The 19,448-nt window shown below is 35.7% G+C and overlaps 1 protein-coding gene and 1 pseudogene across 3 annotated transcripts; both read left to right on the forward strand.

Moving 5' to 3' along the window:
- The first annotated feature begins 4,894 nt into the window (after positions 1-4,894).
- Positions 4,895-12,638, forward strand: LOC110735402 (BTB/POZ domain-containing protein At3g05675-like). 3 transcript variants are annotated; one of them, XM_021915595.1, is made up of 3 exons: positions 4,895-4,992; positions 10,419-10,475; positions 10,985-12,638. In XM_021915595.1, the coding sequence occupies exons 2-3, from the start codon at positions 10,464-10,466 to the stop codon at positions 12,278-12,280; spliced, it is 1,308 nt and encodes a 435-aa protein (XP_021771287.1). In that variant the 5' UTR covers positions 4,895-4,992; positions 10,419-10,463; the 3' UTR covers positions 12,281-12,638. The 3 variants fall into 3 exon arrangements, with proteins under 3 accessions (XP_021771287.1, XP_021771286.1, XP_021771285.1); XM_021915594.1 differs by lacking the exon at positions 4,895-4,992 and adding an exon at positions 8,040-8,125; XM_021915593.1 differs by lacking the exon at positions 4,895-4,992 and adding an exon at positions 8,822-8,908.
- LOC110735401 lies at positions 6,885-8,588 on the forward strand (annotated as a pseudogene).
- Positions 12,639-19,448: the final 6,810 nt, after the last annotated feature.

Here is a 19,448-nt window from a genome sequence, read left to right on the forward strand (position 1 = left end):
TCTTTTCTACAAAGTCATAGGGGTGTTCATTATTTTTCTTTACGAGAGATCCCATTTGGGTAAACTTGCTAGGAAAAATTGGCATCCTGTAGAGAAAAGGTTTAGAAAAGATTTCCTTCCCCTAAAGGAATAATTAAAAATTAAATAGATAATACAAAGTTTGGTGTTCAATCATACAATCTGAAGAATGACATAAAATAATTCATATATTGCATGCTTTCATCACAACATTTAGTCATACAACATGCTTGAATATTCTAAAATAAAATTTATGCACACAGGGAAGAAATTAAATTCTAGCCTATATGCCCCTCTCCTTTCCTACCCAAGCTCACCAACATGTTAATAAAAGCTTTTAACACATAATTCTTACCTCAATCCTTTGCTCCCTGCAAAATTAACAAACTAAAAATATTTTATTTTGCTAAATTTTTTTTTTTTTTTGAAATTATAAGGAAGAGCCAACTTTCGGCCTTCACAAAATTTAGAAAAAAAATGAATTTCGGACACTAAAAAAAAATTTCGAGTGTCCCTAAAAAAAATTTCGGACTAAATTAAAAAAAATAAAATAAAAAAAAATTCGGCCCTCTTAATGAAATAATTTAAAATAAAATAAAATCGGAATGAAATTGACATTGTAAAATTAAATTAGCACTTGGCCAAGTTTAAATCATAAAAAAAACGTTTTCGTGTTAGTGGTAATTTAAAATCTCAACCTAAGCTCCCAGACACCACTTTGTAACACCCTAGAAATTCCTTTCCTTTAAATGCACACTTTACTCCTTTTAAAATACGTTTTAGGAATATCTAAGACATTACCGCCACCGTGAAAACGGTTAAGGCAGATATCAAAGATACACAGCGGAAGACTTAAAAACCAAAACTATTTAGATAACACAATTTAATAACTAAACCAACGAAAATAAAGTTGAAAATCAACAAAACCAAAGCCAATTAAAATCCACTACAACTTGGAACCATTTAAGACCCTTATTCAAAACTCAAACAACCCAACTTTTAGTGTTAGTCCACAAAGTAATATAATAAAACATTCAATGCATAAAACAAAACATATCCTAATGGAAGCTAGCATGATTCCCTCTTCACTCATGCCCCGTCATGAACATGTTTCAATACCTGAAAGAGTATCTCTACTTGCCCCCACTACTCTCCATTAAAATGGATCATCGTAGGGCCAAGATAAAGACATGGCCAGACACAAACAACACACACAATCAGCAAAGCTGAGTACATAAGCGTAGCTTAACACACTAGCATGCATTCTCCTATCATCACACACACTTACCTCATTGCACCTGTTTACAAGCACACCCACAACAAACAAGACACAATGACTAGACAATAATTAATTCATTTTTCCTTGATTACGCATCGAACGGGTTTCCAACTCTTAACCTCCCCCAAATAAAATTTGAGGTTAACTGGCACGGGAGCTAACCGTGCCAGCGACAAACCACACAAAGGTGGCGGAATTCCTGCGCATAATAAATAATAAAAAGGAAGATACAGCGTCCTGTACTCCATTGGAAGTTATGGTTAAATATAAAACCCCATAATCCCCCCCCCATTGTTCATACTCAAGGTATATACGTTCCAAGAGTTTTGGTGCGTAATCTCTTTCACTTTACGTTTATTTACATATTATTAGACTTGGTGATGACTCTCAAAGCATAATAAATCAATCAACAATAATTATTCAATCAAACAAACTTACCAATTTAATTCTTGAATAATTAGTGACCGCAAATGATTTAATGTTGAACCCTTTTTAATTCTACCTCAGTGTCAAAGACACCTTAACCGCATAATGCGCCACAAATCCTATCCCTCGGTGTTAAACACACCTTAAGTGCACAAAGGCACCAACATACAATTTATTCCTCGTGTACATAGACACTTATCTAGCTCCTTCCTCATGCTTAAAGCACCAATAAAAATTATATGAACCATAATTAAATTCCTTTTCAATATTCCAAACATAATTAAACAATTAGTTTAATTAAACAAGCTCTCTATCATGCCATAAATAAATATGTAGTCCATATAATCATGCCAAAATATAATTTTCCAATCCATAAACCATCACAAATAATTCATGCTTCACAAATCAATCACCAACACCAATAATTCTCAATTTAATACATAAACCTTAGCATGATACTACTTGTAATTGATTGAAATTAAACCTAGCATGATTCTACATCATCAAAATATGCTAAGTACGCGAACGTACCTTGAATACGATCTTAAAATCGTCACAACTAATAAAAATTGCTCACTGCGAAGTCTCCTACACATTAAAATTACAATAGAGCATTAAAACCCACTCTAACAAATTTCCAGCAATATATACTATCCTAAAATCCCTCGTAGAATAATTAGAATAAGCTGAAATTATATTTAAAACACTCTAATTAAGTCCCACTTGATGGGTAATTTAAATTTCCTTCAAAAACATAATATTTAGGGTTCTACATAAAATTCCAGCACTTTATTTCTAATTAAAACTTGCTGTAATTTGGTTTCAAAGCACTTAAATTGAAGATCTAAACATTCATACATCATATACATTCATAATTTCATAAATCAAGAACCTAGGGTTTCAAAAATTGGGGCTTTTTAAATTAAAACCAAAGCTGAAAATTAATTAACATGATTACAACATTCAAACATCAAAATTTAATCCCAAAATTCATAATTTATAATTAGATCTAAGCATAGATTGAATTAAAACAAGAAAGCTTCAATTTTTTTTTTATATATATGGTCCGAAAAAAAAGAAAAAGGTGAAGAAGGGCGGCAGCCACCACCGGCTGCCGGCTGCTGGCGGCGGCGGCCACCAGCCTGCCGGTGGCTGGCAGCGGTGGTGAGGGAGGGCAGCCGCAAGTTTAAGGGGAAGGGGGAAAAAAGAAAAAGGAAAAAAATAAGGAAGAGAGAGAGAAGTTTACCTTGGGTTTTCTCCACTCTGGGCAAAGTTTGATTTGCCTCATAAGTGGGATATTTATACCCCTTCTCTACTAACCCTCTTCTAGGTTTTTTTTCTAATTCCTTCCCTAATAAAACTTGTTAAAAAATTTAAACTTCCAAAAATAAAACCCCAATTTTTAAATAAAATAATTAAATAAACTTTCCTTTTATAATAATATTAATTAAAATACTTTAATTAAAATAATTACTAATATTTAAATACTTTATAAAATACATACTTTAATGAAAATACATATAAAATACGGGGTATTACAGACATAAACAAAAAAAATATAAATAATAAAAATAGCTCACATTGATGAACAAATGAATCAACCAATGGAACACCAGATGGAAGAACAGCTTCGCAATCTCGATCAAAATCAGCAGTAGAAGAATCATCCATCAAACAAGTTAATAATAATATGAAAATCAAATGAAGAAATTAGATGAAATCAAATTAAAGAGAGAGAAAAAATAAGAACAAAATCAATTGAAGAGAGAGAAATAAAAGTTTCAAATGATATATATACATAGCTTGAGTAAAAAGTTAAACAATTAAAAAAAAGGAAAATTAAACAACTAGCCAAAAATGGTAGAGAAGAAAAAAAGGAAAAAAAAAAAACCAAAACACACATAAACGACGTCGTGGGGAGGAGGGGTGTAGCTAGAGCACGCTACACAAGGGAGTAGTGTAAAAATTGTGATTTATTATATGAATGAAGATTTTTTCCAAGGCAAGTAATCCATTTCCAAAAAGAATTTGGTCCAAGATTGTAACTAATTTAAGTAATTAGCATCATGTTAAATTCGGGCTTGGGCCTCACCTCTCATCAGAATAGAGAATCCACTTTACAAGTTGAAGTGTAGCTGCAACTCCTAAGACCTCAACCATATACTATGTAAAGTGTTTTAGTCTATTTTTATTATCAATACAAGACACTCACATCAGTCACATATGTTGTTTGAAAAGACTATACTTTAACACATTCACATGACAAATTCACCAAGTATTTTTTTACTTGATCCCTTTAACTTTTACACTATTCATCATCTCTATTTGACCGTCTTTTATAAATAATATGTAAGGAAAAATATATTCATGCGGGATCTGAATTCATCTGAATAAGTACTATCATAATATATAATTTTTATAATTTATACTTATGGAGAATTAAAGTTATTAATCGTTAAAGTTTTGCATAGGCAAGTGTAATAAAAGAAACAAGTCAAGTAAAAAAGAACAGAGGAAGTAGCTTTTAGGCCCGAATGATATCCCAAGTTATGTCATTAATTCCATGATTGACATCCTTATTTATATTTAATTTTAATAGAATGACATGTAATATGGTGATAGTTTAGTGGTTAACATTAATTTTTAAGCTGATGGTTGAAGCAAATTTTTTTAGATACACGATGCATTAAAGATATTTTTTTTGCTTATTTTGATAATTAAATGGTTATTTTGCAGCATTTCAAGTCTAATTAACAAAACGTTAAACCAATTGGCTGTTAGTGTAGTTGTGATTCAGACTACACTTAGTAGGGACTAGGGAGGATTCGTGTTCGATCTTCCGCAAGGCCGCAATAATAATTGAGATAGAAGTAGAACCTAACCACCCAGAACTGATTCTCAAATTTGGATTAGCCCAATGGATAAATCGGAAGAAACCAAAAAAAAAAAAAAAAAGTTAAAAAATGTTAGCCTATATTTTAGGGCCGACAAAATATAATCCGGCCCAATCTGAGACAATGCCCATGAAACTAACTGTTAAACTCCACGTGCTCATGTCATATTATCACTTTCTTTCCGACAAAACACAAATTACACAAAAAAAAAAAAAAAAAAAAAAAAAAAACTCTCAACTCAAACTGTGAAAGTCGATGAGAGAGAGAAAGTAGTTTTGCTCAAATCAATTGCTTTACCAATTTCAAACCTTGGAATTATGTGCAAATATTTTAATTCTAATCATGCAATGCAAGATTGCAACTCATAAAATCAAGGTATTTTACTACTTTTTTAACATTATTTTTACTTTTATTTTTTTTCATCATCATTTTGTGTATTTGTATGCATTTTTTTTTGTTATTACACTTTTAGATTGTTAATTTGAGTGTTAGAATTTGGGTGATGATTTGAATTATACAATTAATTGAAAACAAACGACTATTTGTATGCTTTGTTGTGCTTTAATTAGAATAATCACTAATTGCTGAGAAACCAATTTAATATCATAATCTCATTTTTGGAATAGCCGAATGCAAAGGATAAATGTGTATAAATGTGTTTGTTTTTGAGTTTAATTAAGTTAGTTTCGAAAGGCGCGGCGAGCCTATGGCAGGCGCGCGCCTGTATACGCTTTGGTTGAGGCGCAAGGCGAGCCGCCTGCGCGCTTTGTGGTGTTTGATGCGCGTCTGTATAATTTTATTGAAAGACCAACTAATTTTTTTTTAATTAAACATGTAATTAAATACATAGAAAAAAAAAAAAAAAACAAATCCTTTGGATAGTTGGATCTCAATTCTCTGTACTTCGAAGGCCGGAAAACCCTAGCTGTGCCCTGCTGCAGCATTACCAGCATTGTTCGGTAGTGAAGGCTGAGTTTGTCGGCTCGACTTTGCTGACTCTCCTTGACGCTGATTTGAGGTATATGATCTTTTCTTGGTTTCTTTTTTGTTTAATTGGTAGTGTGGTAGGTCTTTTGTTTATTTTGGTTGTATTTTTTGTGTTTTCAGGTTGTTGTTTAGTGGTTTGAGGATTAAGATGATGAATTATGGTAATTTGGATTTGGCGATTTCCTCTCCGTGTTCATTGGACCCTAAGGATCCGGCAAGGAAATATGGAAGTCCGGAACTTAATAATAGGAACAATTTTACTTGCAACTTTTGTGGTAAAGTAACTAAGGGAGGGGCTTATCGTTTAAAGCAACATTTGGTTGGAGGATTTAGAAATGTGACTAAATGCTTTAGTTGTCCGGAGCATGTAAGGGAGGAAGTGAAGTCTTTTATGATAAAGAAGCAACTAGCAAAGAGTGGTGGTCAAATATTACCAAGGGTAACTCAACATGATGTTGATGATTATAATGACGAGGAAGAAGATTGGGAAACATTGAACTCGAAGGGAGGTAGCTCGGGTAAACTGGCTAAAAGACTAAGAAAAATGAGTCGGGTGGACATGTACTTCACTCCTAGTCGTGAAGATGCAATTAAGTGTAGAAAGGATGGGCATGAAGGGAAGCAACGAGGTAATTGTGATGAGGAGTTTAGGGATAAATTATGTAGAGATATAGGTAGGTGGTTTTATGATGCGGGAATTCCATTTAGTGCAGCAAATTATGGAAGTTTTGGAGAGATGATTGAATCAATTGGACAATATGGTCCTGGCTTGAAACCACCAAGCGTGCATGAGCTAGAAGCTAGCTCCCCTCCTTCAGAAGGAAGTAGACGACATTCTTAAGCAAATGGAGGAGCATAAAAAAGAGTGGCACAAAAAGGTTGTTCAATTCTAGTTGATGGATGGCATGATTCGGTTGTTGATAAGGATTTTGTGAATTTTCTAGTCAGCTCTTCAAAGAGCACCGTGTTCATAAAATCAATAGATGTGTCTGAAATTGTGGAAGATGTTAACTTGCTATTTCAAATGTTGGATAACATGGTGGAGGAAATTGGAGAGAAGAATGTGGTCCAAGTGGTGACGAGTTATACACCTAATTATGTTAAAGCAGGTAAGAATATGAGCTCCTTTCTTTTTATTTTTCCTTTGTTATATGTATTTTTTAATTTATGGTATGATAATAATTTGAATTTGTTTTTTATTTTCCTATTTTTATTAACTTTTAGGAAGATTACTAGAGGCCAATAGGCCATGTCTCTAATGGACTCCATGTGCGACACATTGTATTGATCTCATGCTGGAGGATATTGGAAAAATTGCTAAAGTTAAGGATGCATTGAAGAAGTGCAATTTTATCAATGACTATATAAATAGCCATGTGTCTCTTGTGAACATGACGAGAAGGTTCACAAATCAAGGAATTCCGTGTCGGCCAACAATCGCTAGATTTGCATCATCTTTCATTACTCTTGCACAATTTCACAAGCAAAGAAACAACTTAAAGAAGATGGTCAAATCTCAGGAATGGAATTCTTCCAATCGGCCAAAAGAAGTGGGGGCATAGAAAGTTGCATCCTTTATTTTGCAAGACACTTTTTGGGAGAATGTTGTTTATGCTCTCAAGTTGTCAGGACCACTAATTAAGATTTTAAGAATGCTTGATGAAGAGAAAACGCCGTCCATAGGATACATATATGAAGCTATGGACAGAGCCAAAGAAGCTATCGCTAATAGTTGTACCACGGAGGAGCACTGCAAGAAAGCGTTTGAGTATATTGATGAAAGATGGAATCGTCAACTTCATTAGCCTTTGCATGCAGCAGGCTATTTTCTAAATCCAGAATTTCATTACGATAACCCTGATGTATCAGGTTGTGAAAAAGTTATGACGGGTTTTCTTGATTGCCTTACACGGCTGGTCCCAGAAATTGATCTTCAAGACAAGATTAGTTTTGATTCGGATGCATATCGAAATGCTTCCAGTCTCTTTGGCCTACCCATAGCTGTTAGGCAAAGGAAGACAAAACCTCCTGGTAAAAATAAAATAATTTTTTTTTTTGAATTTAGGATGCCAATCATTTATATCTTTGTTGTCTTACACTACTTATTGAATTTATCAATGTTTGGTTGTTAATAGCGGAGTGGTGGTTTACATATGGATGTTCAACACCCAACCTCCAGAAGTTTGCGATGAGAGTTCTTAGCCTCACATGTAGTGCTATTGGTTGTGAAAGGAATTGGGATGGTTTTCAACTTGTAAGTGGATAATTTACTTATACTATTATTGAACTAAGTTTTGATAACATAAACTTATACATTTTAACCTCTAACAGCTCCGTACCAAGAAGAAAAACAAATTGGCACAAGGTAGATTGAATGATCTGGTCTTTGTGAAATTCAATCGTGCATTGCAATGCCGATACAGTAGGAAAGATCCCACCAATCCCATTCTCTTGGAAGAGATTGATGATTGTAATGAGTGGCTACTTGGGAAAATGGATGAGAACTCTTGTGCTGATGAAGGTAATTTTGTGTTAGATGGTGATAATTCAAATTGGGGTGCAGTTGGTGGAGTTGTTGGAACCTGTGATCCTAGCCATGTCATTGCGGCATCAAGGGTGGTTAGGCATGGATCCAAGCCCTCCTTATTTAAAGCTAATAGAGGAAAGGGTCATGCTAGTAGCTTGTCTCACAAAACATCTATTAAAATGATGACATCGGATGATGAAAGTGAGATGGAAGAATACATTGGTGTAGATGATGTTTATGTAGATGATAGTGATGAGTTTGTTGATCTTAGTTTGGAAGAGCTCCCCTCCGATGAGCCTAGGCAAAAGGTGAAGAGCAGTGTAAACCCAATCCCATCAGACACGCCCTGTCCCAGTGACTTACAGCTGCAGGGCAACTCTAATCACCTTCGGCGGAGTGCAAGGCACAAGGTACAGCGCCTTAAGCACTTCTAGGCTAGAGTCTCGTGAGAGAGAAGAGATTTGATTTAAAACCAAAAAACCCTTTGCGGATGAATTTTGCACAAGTCTTAAGATAGAATTACATCTGTAGAGCTTATGCGGATGAATCAAACGAAAGAAATAAGGGAGAGTAATAGGAATTTGAGTACCATTGTGGCCAGTAAGGCACTCGAGCTACCTGCACAATCTGTTCCAATCGACCAATTATTAGTGACTCTTTCTTATACGATTATGGGTCTTAAGCATCAATTTCTTCAGCAAGTACCGCATTGTAGACAGACATTGTAGTGGTAAAGATCAGCAAATTTTTTTTAACACATGAGGAGACATTTTAGTGGTAAAAATTCTAGAGAACCTTGAGCTATGTCGTCTATCATTGTTGTACTTTGGCTTTGAGTTTTTGGATCAGTCAACTATAGTTTTGTTATGCTTACAGATATAACTCAATTCTGCTTATTTTGAGGATGCTAAATGAACATGGAGATTTGTGTGCTCTTCATTTTACGTGCGTAACTTGCAGCATTTACTTATCTCTCCTGTAAATTATTTCATTAATACTATCAGTTGATAATGCTTGCAAATATTCCTGATGCTGACAAAGCAGTAACTAATGAAGCAATCAACCTTTTGACTGACCGATAGCAGAGTTCATGTATTACTCGAAATTCAGTTTGATTTCTTATGCTTCTATTTTACGGAAAAATTCCTCTTATATTGTAGGAAGATGTAATTATGTCTTAAATTTTCATTCTCTCCTGATTTGGTCTAAGGAATGGTGAATCTTGTGCTGCCATTCCATGAATCGAGTGGATGTGTCCTTATTTGTAGTTGCTGACTTATGAGTTGTCGGTTTTCAATTCTTGACTTAAATGTGTTCATTTGTCCTTTACAGTTAACTTACGAATAGTTTGATGGGAAATTGTTCTACTAGGTCATGTTAGTTTTATTAAGCTATTGGTGAGCTGTTTGTTAATAGATATCTAATTCTACTCCTATTTCTTTTTTTTTTTCTATGATTGGGTTGGTTATATACTTATATTTGTTTTATATTATTCATGATAATGTTACTTTTCAATCCCTTATATAGGAAATGAATTTTAAATAGGAAGATGTTTGAGGAAAACTATGCTCTGACTGTACATGGTTTGGGAAACTGTTAATCTTGCTGTTGTAGCTGAATAGAAATAGTGACATATTTTTATAAGAAAGCAAGTGCATTATTTCGATTGATGTCTTTCTGAAGAAGTTGAGTTTGTGCTTAATGGCAGGACCAAGGGTCTTAGAGAAATCGATTAAAATGAATCTAAACTATAATAATAGTTTATGAATTGACATTTTGGGAAACTGACTTTTCTAGTTTGACCTGATGAGAGGGTGAATACATAATTTCATTTTTTTTTTTTCGTTTTTCTTATGTTATGGGAGTTGAGAGTGCCTTCAATGAAGAGGAAAAATGATTAGAACATTTGAGTGACGATAGGGGAATATGAGGTTAGAGCACTTGAGTAAAATGAATTCAACTCGAATTATGTGTATAAAACTTTTTGCAATTTGACAAAAGACATTGTCTTGTTTCTCAATGTACAGCATGTTGATATAGTGATCAATGTGTTATCTTTAGTAGCTGACTAACTTCATTTGGATCTTACTGATTGGTTTCCTTTTTGATGGTGCCTACTAACTTTAATAGCCCCCGTAGAATTATATCATTGGCCTTATATTATTTCATGCTATTCTATATTGGCTCAAGGTCTTTTAGTTGTATGCCTTCAAAAAAAAAAAGGTCTTTTAGTTGTATATTCTGCTAATCTTTTTAACTCGCTCTTCATTGTTTTGTGAATCTGTAGTTGTCATGATTGGTTGCTTCATGCCCAAAGCTGCCTGTCAGTTGAATGGAGAAGCCTGTAAGTATTTAGACCAGTTGGCTTTTTCACTGAAAACTAATATTGCAGTTCTTATTTCTTTTATCCTTTCCCGAATTTGCTGCTGTGTCGTCTCTCTGCAACTGACTGTGGAGAGAATAGGGTGATAGAATGTTGTAAAAACTTTTAACCGGGATGCATTTTGTACCCTGTTGAAATTTTTGAGCTGGAAGAAGATTCTTAGCACCATGGGTGATAATGGGCTGAGTGGAGCTTCAGTCTGACTTAACTCAGTTTTGCTATAGCTCGTACCTGAGCTTGACTCAAGCTTGAAATGCACAATTGGCGGCCTAACTTTGACTGCACTTGCAGCCTGAGTTGAGCTCAAGTAAGAAGCTGTGGCCAAGTTTAATGAAAAAGTTTGCTAATGAGTAAAAATATACATTAGGCTTTGATGGATTGATTTATTTGTGTATATGTGTTGGTTGCACACCATATTTTCTATACTAATTAATTCTTTTAATTTGGGGTCCTCAATGTCCTTTGAGCAGGAAAATGGATTAGCTTCTTCATTCAAATTTAATGACCGACCAACTAGTGATGTTGTTGTTAGGCTGCGGACTCCTGAAGCTCGTGATGAGTGGTTATATTGCCACTCCTCCATCCTTGTCAAGAAAAGCAAGTATTTTGCTGATCGTCTCTCTGACACTTGGCCAACATGTCAGATCCTTGATGCGCGCAGCTGTGTTGAGGTTCATTGCCAAGAATCTGACTTTGACTACAATATCACTCTCCTACGTCTCCTCTATGTTCCTGACAGCTTGATTTCTGAAAGTTGGCATGGAGTTCGAAACACCCTTGGCATCCTTCGAGTGGCTGTTGAACTTGGATGCCCTCAAATTATTACTTCTTCGGTAGAGTATTTGGAAGCTGTCCCTTGGGAAGAGGCTGAGGAGGAGGAAATTCTACATACCATACCAGTCATTGGACCCACAGCTAACTCGATTTTAGCCCGCCTCCAACCAGTAGATCAGGGAGCCATTTTGAGGATATTTATGTCAGCCATTCGATTTGCCACTTCATCACCACCTTCATCATTGAAGGATCTCAAAACTTCGGCCCAAGAGCAACTAGAGTACATGCTTGCTGAGGATGATGATGCTCCACTTCTCACTTCATGTGATGAGCTGAAGTTAGAGGTGAGAGACTGTATTAAAAGACTCTTATTGAGATTTAGTGTTCTTCTAGAATCTTTATTGAACGAGCTTGAAGCAACAGTTGTTGCGGCTGAAAAGTTTGAGCTGCTACAATCATATTTATCGGATCTATCATGGGCATGTCAGATATCTGCTAAACTTGAAATAATGAGAGATTTAGTGATTTTTTGGCTAGAGGTTTCTGATATGATTGTCAAGCTTGTTGTGAAAGCAAGTTTAGAAGTAGAAACGCTTGAGACAAAGATGAAGGTGATCGAGGTAGCAACAAAAGTATTAGAAGCAGTCGGGTATGGAAATGTTATTTTGCCAACTGCAAAGAGGCTTCACATGGTAAAGTTATGGCTCCCCTTTGCAAGAGTTACAAAGCCTTTGATCGATACTGCTCCATCTGATACCGAGGAGGATAATTTGAAGCTGAAAATAGATTGTGAGGTGTGGCAGACCTTGGAGTCTGCATTTGTTTCAGTCATACTTGCGTTGCCATCACGGGATCAGGCGGAGATTTTAACAGAATGGTTGGATAATCAACATATTCAGTATCCCGACTTAACTGAGGCATTTGAGGTATGGTGCTATAGGTCTAAGGTTGCCAAAAAGAGATTGGCACCGTTTGCTGCATCATTATCGTAGAAATTGCAATGTGTTTCATCAATACTATGCTTGTCCAAAATTAGCATGTTATGACTAGTATGATGGGTTGCTCCGACTAGTAGCTAAATTAAGGTAGAATTGGATACTTCTGCCTGCAGAAGCTTGGGTTTAGTAACAGTCAGTGTATGTCATGAAAGATAGTGACAGTGATACTACTACTCCGACTGATAGGATGTTAGCACTGGCATTAGCTGTAGGAAGAAGAGTCGAGGGGGTTCACTGGGAACATTGAGGGATAGGAAGGCCGGAGGAGGTGGTAAGAGTTATTAAATGTGTAATTTGGATCAACTGTATTGCTCTAGTAAGTTATTGATGAATAAACTTGTGAGTTGAACCATTTTAATTGAGATTTAGGGGTGATATCTAATCATCATAGCTCCCCCAAATTCAATAATTTAGTGGTAAAGAAATACAAGGGATTGATTAGCTGTATTGGTTTTTATCAATACATTAGTCACAAGTTTTAAAAGTATAAACTAGTATTTGGGCCGAATAATGCACCGGGTCTGTACATTTTTTCTTGTAATTAATTTTTTTATAAATATTAATATGTTGTATTCAAAATATAGTATAAAATATCACATAGCTTGGTAGTAAGACACTTGGTTTTAAAATTAGAGATTGCATGTTCTAATCTTGTGGAGTACTTTATTATGCCATGCCATGGGAAACAAATGGAAGGGAAAACCGTGTACCATTAAGAGAGTGATTTGGCTTAATTAGTGCTGTCAAATTACAAACCGAAACTGTTTAACTGCTTGAAACAAACCGACCCAAATGAGAACCGAATCGATTAAAAACCGTTTTTTTTTAAATCGAAAATCGACCCAAACCGTATGTGAATGAACCCGAAATCAAACCGATCCGAATAACGTTAAACCGTATAAGAACCGAACCCGTTAATGAACCGAACTAGTTCTAAACCGAAGTGAAATCAAACCGAACCGAAAAAGAGCCAAACTGTTTCTAACTCAAAATCGCTTTCAACCCGAAACCGTTTGAACCGGGATAAAAACCGTTTACACCGAACCGTTAACAACCCACAACCCATTTGCACCGAACTGTATTATAAACCGAACCCGTTGCAAACCGAATCATTATGAACCGGACCGCTTATAAACGAATCGGCTACAAACTGCTTACTATAAAATGAATATTAAAATTAAGTTAAAAGGTGTTTTAAATGAAATTTAATTATCATAGTACAAAAATTCTTCCTGCCAAATTAATATTTATTAAAAATTTATTATCGTAGTATAAAATATCTTCCTGCCACTAAAAATCCTCATGCCATAAACTGAGCCGAAAAAGAACCGAACCAATTATAAACTGAATCGAAAAAGAACCGAACCAATTATAAACTGAACCGAAAAAGAACTGAACCAATTATAAACTGAACCGAAAAAGAACCGAACTAGTTATAAACTGAACCGAAAAAGAACCGAACTATTTCTAACCTGAAACCGTTTCCAACCCGAAACTGTTTGAACCGGGATAAAAACCGTTTACACTGAATCGTTAACAAACTGCAACCCGTCTGCACCAAACCGTTTACTACCCGGACTGTTTACAACCCTAATCGAATTAAAACCGCTCAAGAATAAACCGAATCAGAATCGAACCGATAACTATTTAAACCGAATTGGAACTGACCCGCGAGACACTGAAACCGATTTCAAACTAACCCGATTTAATGCCGAATCGATTTCAAACCGAACCGAACCCGAACTGTCAAACCGTTTTGACAGTGCTAAGCGTGATAAAAAGTTGAATGACATGCCATGAGAAACAAATGGAAGGGAAAACCACGTAGCATTGAGTGGGTGATGTGGTGTAATAAAAAGTTGAACGGATGATATGGCGTATTGAGGGGTTTACGTGACACATAGACTTTTTTAGAATTGAGGGGTTTATGTGACACATAGACTTTCTTAGAAACATCGTGGTGGTTGGAAGTTTTTGTTGTAACATAGCATATCCAGTTTTAACCAAGTATTTCCTTGAAGGAGTACGAGACCAGTAACGACAATCTTGTTCCGTTTAAACCGCGGAGTCTGGTTGGAAGCTGGACATGACCTTGTCTACATCCCTAGATTGATCATAAGGATTTGAAAAAAAATTTACCGTCCAATCCTTAGTGACATGAAGAGGAATTCTGGGCTTGAAATCTGGAACGGTCTAGTTAACCCATTTGGATGTACCAACGAGAATGGAACAATCATTCCCTACTTTCCAACCACATCCTGTTGATAGTAAGCTATCAGCTCTAATCAACCTACACGGGCCATAAGAATTGCGTCTTGTGAATTGATGCGTAGGAAGAGGTTGATCCGTGAGGAATTTAGAGAGAGCACTAAAGACTCTAGAAACTAGAAGTTGCGGATGCTTCACAAACCTCCAAACTTGCTTCATGAGAAAAGCTTTATCAAGGTAGAGATATCTCGAATTCCTAGCCCACCTATTCCACGAGGAAGATGGAACTTAACCCGATTGACCAAACACATTCCTTTATTATTCGAATGATGAGACCGAAAGAATCGAATAAGTAAGGAATAAATTCTATTCGAAACTGATGCCTAAAGATCAAAGCAAGATAGAACATGAGAGGTCATATGACCTAGAATAGAGTTAATAAAAATTAATTTTTGGGTTTAGGAAAGCCTGATAGCATTTAAAGAATTTATTTGACTTAGAATCTTGTCTATAAGAAATTGTAACTAATCTTTTTTCCTTCCCATGAAGTCGATAGGGGTACAAATGTGGTGATCATCAAACTGGCTAACTTGAGTTATTCGGAAAAGAGATTTAAATTCAGCTTGAACAAGAGAGGTAGTATTTGGGCTGAACTTAATAAGAGATTTTGACAAATTGAATTCCTCACCCGAAATTTTAGTAAATCGGTTGATAATAATTCCCATAATATTGGTGCATGATGAAGTATTAGCCTAGAAAACGATCATGGCGTCGTCCGCAAAAAAGAGATGAGAAATAATCGGAATGGATCTTGAAATTTTGATCCCTTTGAACATTTGTAAATCTTGACCTAAATGTAGCATTTTGGAGAGTATATCCATACAGAACAGAAAAAGGTATGGGGAGAGCGAATCACCTTGTTGAAGAACACATTGAGGTACAAGGGTCCCTGAGGTAGAACCATTGAGAAGAGAATTATAGGTGACTGTGGATATGCTTTGGTGAATCATTTGTATCCAACGATCAGGGAAGCCATAGGCTTTGAGTATGTGAAGTGAAAAATTCCATTGAATCCTATCGTATGCCCTACTAGATTTTATACACGTATATTTTACAGAAATTCATAATAACAAAAATGATATAATCTTTTTCATATGTTCACACACAGAACCCTATAATTATTTGAAATATGTAACCCAAAAATATGTTGCACTTTTTATGCTAATTTTTTTCCACATATATGTCAATTTTAAGGAGTTTTTTTAACAATTGAAGAACGAAATAAACTAATAATATCTAGGATATTTCATAATAGATGATGCATTTGAATGTTCAATAAAGTTTGAAAAAAAATTAATAATACAAGTTCTATTATAAAAATAAGGAATTAATGTGAAAAACTATCTTTTAAAAAAATTGTTGTAAATTTGCACCCAAAAAATAAAATAAAAAATGTTGTAAATGACTACCTCTTTAAAAAAAATGTTGTAAGGGACTACCACTTGCCGAAATCTAGCCGTTGACTCACTTTTCCGGCGTTGACCACCCACGTGCCAGTTACATGATCTGTAATTTTTTTTTCTTTTTTTCTATGCATGCACCACCAGCAATGACGCCATCTTCACCACCGCCCCACCACCACAACACCTCATAACACCCTTACCACCGCCCTCACGCATCCAAAAACCAACCTAACCCCACTTGAAACCGCCTCCACCCTGTTGAATCCAACACAAGCCCGTAAATCGCTCCGCAATTGTGTAACCTTTAAATAGCAACATTATTAACTCCGTTCCCCTTCCATCACCACACCACCACACTCCATCTTTACCTCTTGACGCCACCAATGATTTGGTGCCAAGCTTCTTGATCCGTAACTTGGAATAAGACATATAATATATCATTGGAAATATTATGAAGTCTACTTTCCAACCCAATTGGAATCCTGTCAAAATCATTTGTAGATTTTAAGATATGTTTGTTTTAGTGAAAGGGTGTCGGTTTTGGGCCGAATTTAGTATTTTGCTCATATCTTATTCGTTTTAAATCAAAATTGGGCTAATAATATATTGTTGGAAAGCTTATTGAAAGGTATATCCAACTAAATAATAATTGGATCAAAATTATAGGGCCAAAAAATCAGTTTATCTCGGTTTTGTATGTGGATACGGAAAGTGGAAAGTATATTATGGTTTAGGGAAATAAGCTATGAATTGGATTGGATTATGAAATGTATTGAACGAAAACATGGATTTAAGCATTCCAAAGATTAAATACTCAACTCGACAAATAATGGTAGTGAAAGGTTATTCATCATCGGGTTTGGTTTTGGGGAGACATTTTTAGGTGTCTATAGAAGCCCCCACTTTGAATGAGTTTGTAGAAACGTCAGTTTAAAAAACAATACTCAAAGTAGTCGAAAGCTGTGTTTTTATCAAAGACATGTTTATGTCAATGACATTGGAACACTTGACCTTTTGTATACTTTTATTAATTTTTTGCTTTTTTGCTATCTGAATCTTTTGAAATCACTCAAGCTTTTATTCTTTGAAAATTGCGTAAATTGCACACTATTCCATCCCAAGGTTAGGTAGATGTGGATTGAAAAAAGAAAGGTATATCGTTAGACGAGGCTCAAAGTGGTTTATCAAGAAATGATCTATATTTGAAAGGTGAAAGGTGATTTGATGCGGCTACAAGGAGTGCCTCTAATCATAAGTATACCTTGTGCTTAGTTCAACATGATTTTTTTAATGCAAATATGCGATAATCATATGCAAGAAAAGAAATGCTCATTTTATTAAAAGGTAAAAAGGAAAAACCTACAAAGTAAATCTAAGGAAAATGAAAGGTGCCTATGCTAAACTTATTGGGGAAATGATGAATAAAAGAAATAGAAAAAGAGGTCACGAAATCTTGTCGTTGAAGCTCGCCTCGTGTCTCCGTTTTATCATCACCCAATCTTCTTGCAATTTAGAGGTGTGGGAAGCTTGTTATTATCAAATAGATATTAGATGACCTCTTTTAGCTTCCAACAGCTCTGAGTAGTGTGACCCCTACCTTGATGGTACTTGAATTGTACGTTTGGGTCCTAACTAGGCGGTGGGGGATCTTGAATAGGTCCAATGGGAGTAATGAGTCCCTTGGCATGGAGTCGATCGAAGGCAGTATCATAGCTAATCCCAATAGGAGAAAAATTCTTTTTTAGCTGCTTTCTAGGTCTTTGATTATCCATGGCTAAGACTTCATTAAGGTCAAAGGTAGTAGCACTGTTACTAGAGTAGGTGTTTTTGGAAGAGGAAGGATGGTCTTTCCTTTCCAGCCACTGTTGTTATTGCTACTAATCTTGGCCTTCTTCTTGCTCGGAGGAACATGAAGGAGATTTGAATCAATGAGGTCTTGAACGCGATCCTTGATGGAAAAACATTCTCGGTGGTGTGACCATGGCCTCTATGATATTGGAAATAGGATTTTGGGTCCCAATTGGAAGACCGTCTCTCAGGTACTGGATCAGGAATTGGACCAATAGGGTGAATGAGACCTTGGCCCTGGAGGTAGTTGAAAGCTTCGCTATAAGTCATTCCTATTGGTGTGTACTCATCAATGGTCCGTTTTGCTCGCGGCTTAGGAGTATTGAGTTTTTCATTAAATTTTTGACAGGAGGAAGAGGAAAAATAGTGATCCTCCTTTTTGTCCTTTCGGTCTTGACAATGAGAACATTGTTCGATAACCATTATCCGGTTTGATAGTCCTTCTATTGCACCCATAAGCATGCCAACCGTATTGCGTAGTTCATGAACTTCCTCTCGCAAACTTGACAAGTTTTTCTTGTTATTATTTAAGAAAACTTCTTCTTCACTAGCCATTATTATGTCCCTTTTTCTTCTACCATAAAGTGATACAAAAAGACGTTGTCTTGGTTAAACACTCTTCTCTCCTCAATGAAGCGCTGCGGAAAGGGAAGTTAGGGGTAAGTTTTTCATTTTTGACTCAAGCTCTATTCAACATGCAATAGATGGGAAGAGATCATGGAAGAAAGGGAAGAATGATAGGTATGGAAAAAGTATGTAGAGAGTGAAAAAATGATATAGATGGGAATATATAGAAGAATTTAGGAATAAAGTGGACCCCCAACTTGAATGACGGAAAGGACGAATCATGCATGAACTTTAGACATGGTCATGGTGACATATACACAAAGTGTGCTAAGGCTAGTGAGTGTAGGTGACATGTTTGAATCGTTTCATGACCATGTGACTAGACTATGTGCCTAGACTCAAATAAAGACTGAATATGATTACTGCCATTAATAAACCGATTAAACCATTTTAGCCAAATTGATTAGTCAGACCCATCGTGAAGACTCGAGCAAAAATACAGGCTGTCGTCAAACGACAGTACCGTCGCCAGACGCTAAGGGTCAGCGCCAGACGACAAGATCATCGCCCGGCACTAAAATCTAGCGCGTGGCTCCACAATCCAAATCTCTTCGCCATTATTGGAACATCGATCTAAGACTATTTCTAGTATTTTAATCTAAAGGGATAAGCCTAAAAGCCGTACTAACTCAAGTTTGATCAATTTAATTAGACTTTAATCATTTATTAATTAATTAATTAAATTAGCAAAGTCCTTTAGTCATTAATTAATTTATTCAAATCATTCACAAGTCAAACAAACGGTTAGGGGAAACACATATAAGATATGCACAACAAATAATGCACAAGTAGTCATATAATCACGATATGATGCAATGAGTTTACAACCTAACCATGGCTCTAGTTCTCTAAAGTTCAGGATATGGGTTAGTAAAAAAGGGTCCATGTTAATGATTCCAGATGCACCACGCATAATCGTTACCTTTGGAAGGGTTGGCGCGAGTGGATGGGACCCCGCGAGTTAAAGTCGCTTCCATGGTTTGGTGAATTCTACAAACTCGGATGTACCCTTCGTT

This window comes from Chenopodium quinoa, unplaced genomic scaffold, assembly GCF_001683475.1.
Source record: "Chenopodium quinoa cultivar QQ74 unplaced genomic scaffold, ASM168347v1, whole genome shotgun sequence".
Taxonomy (NCBI): Eukaryota; Viridiplantae; Streptophyta; class Magnoliopsida; order Caryophyllales; family Amaranthaceae; genus Chenopodium; species Chenopodium quinoa.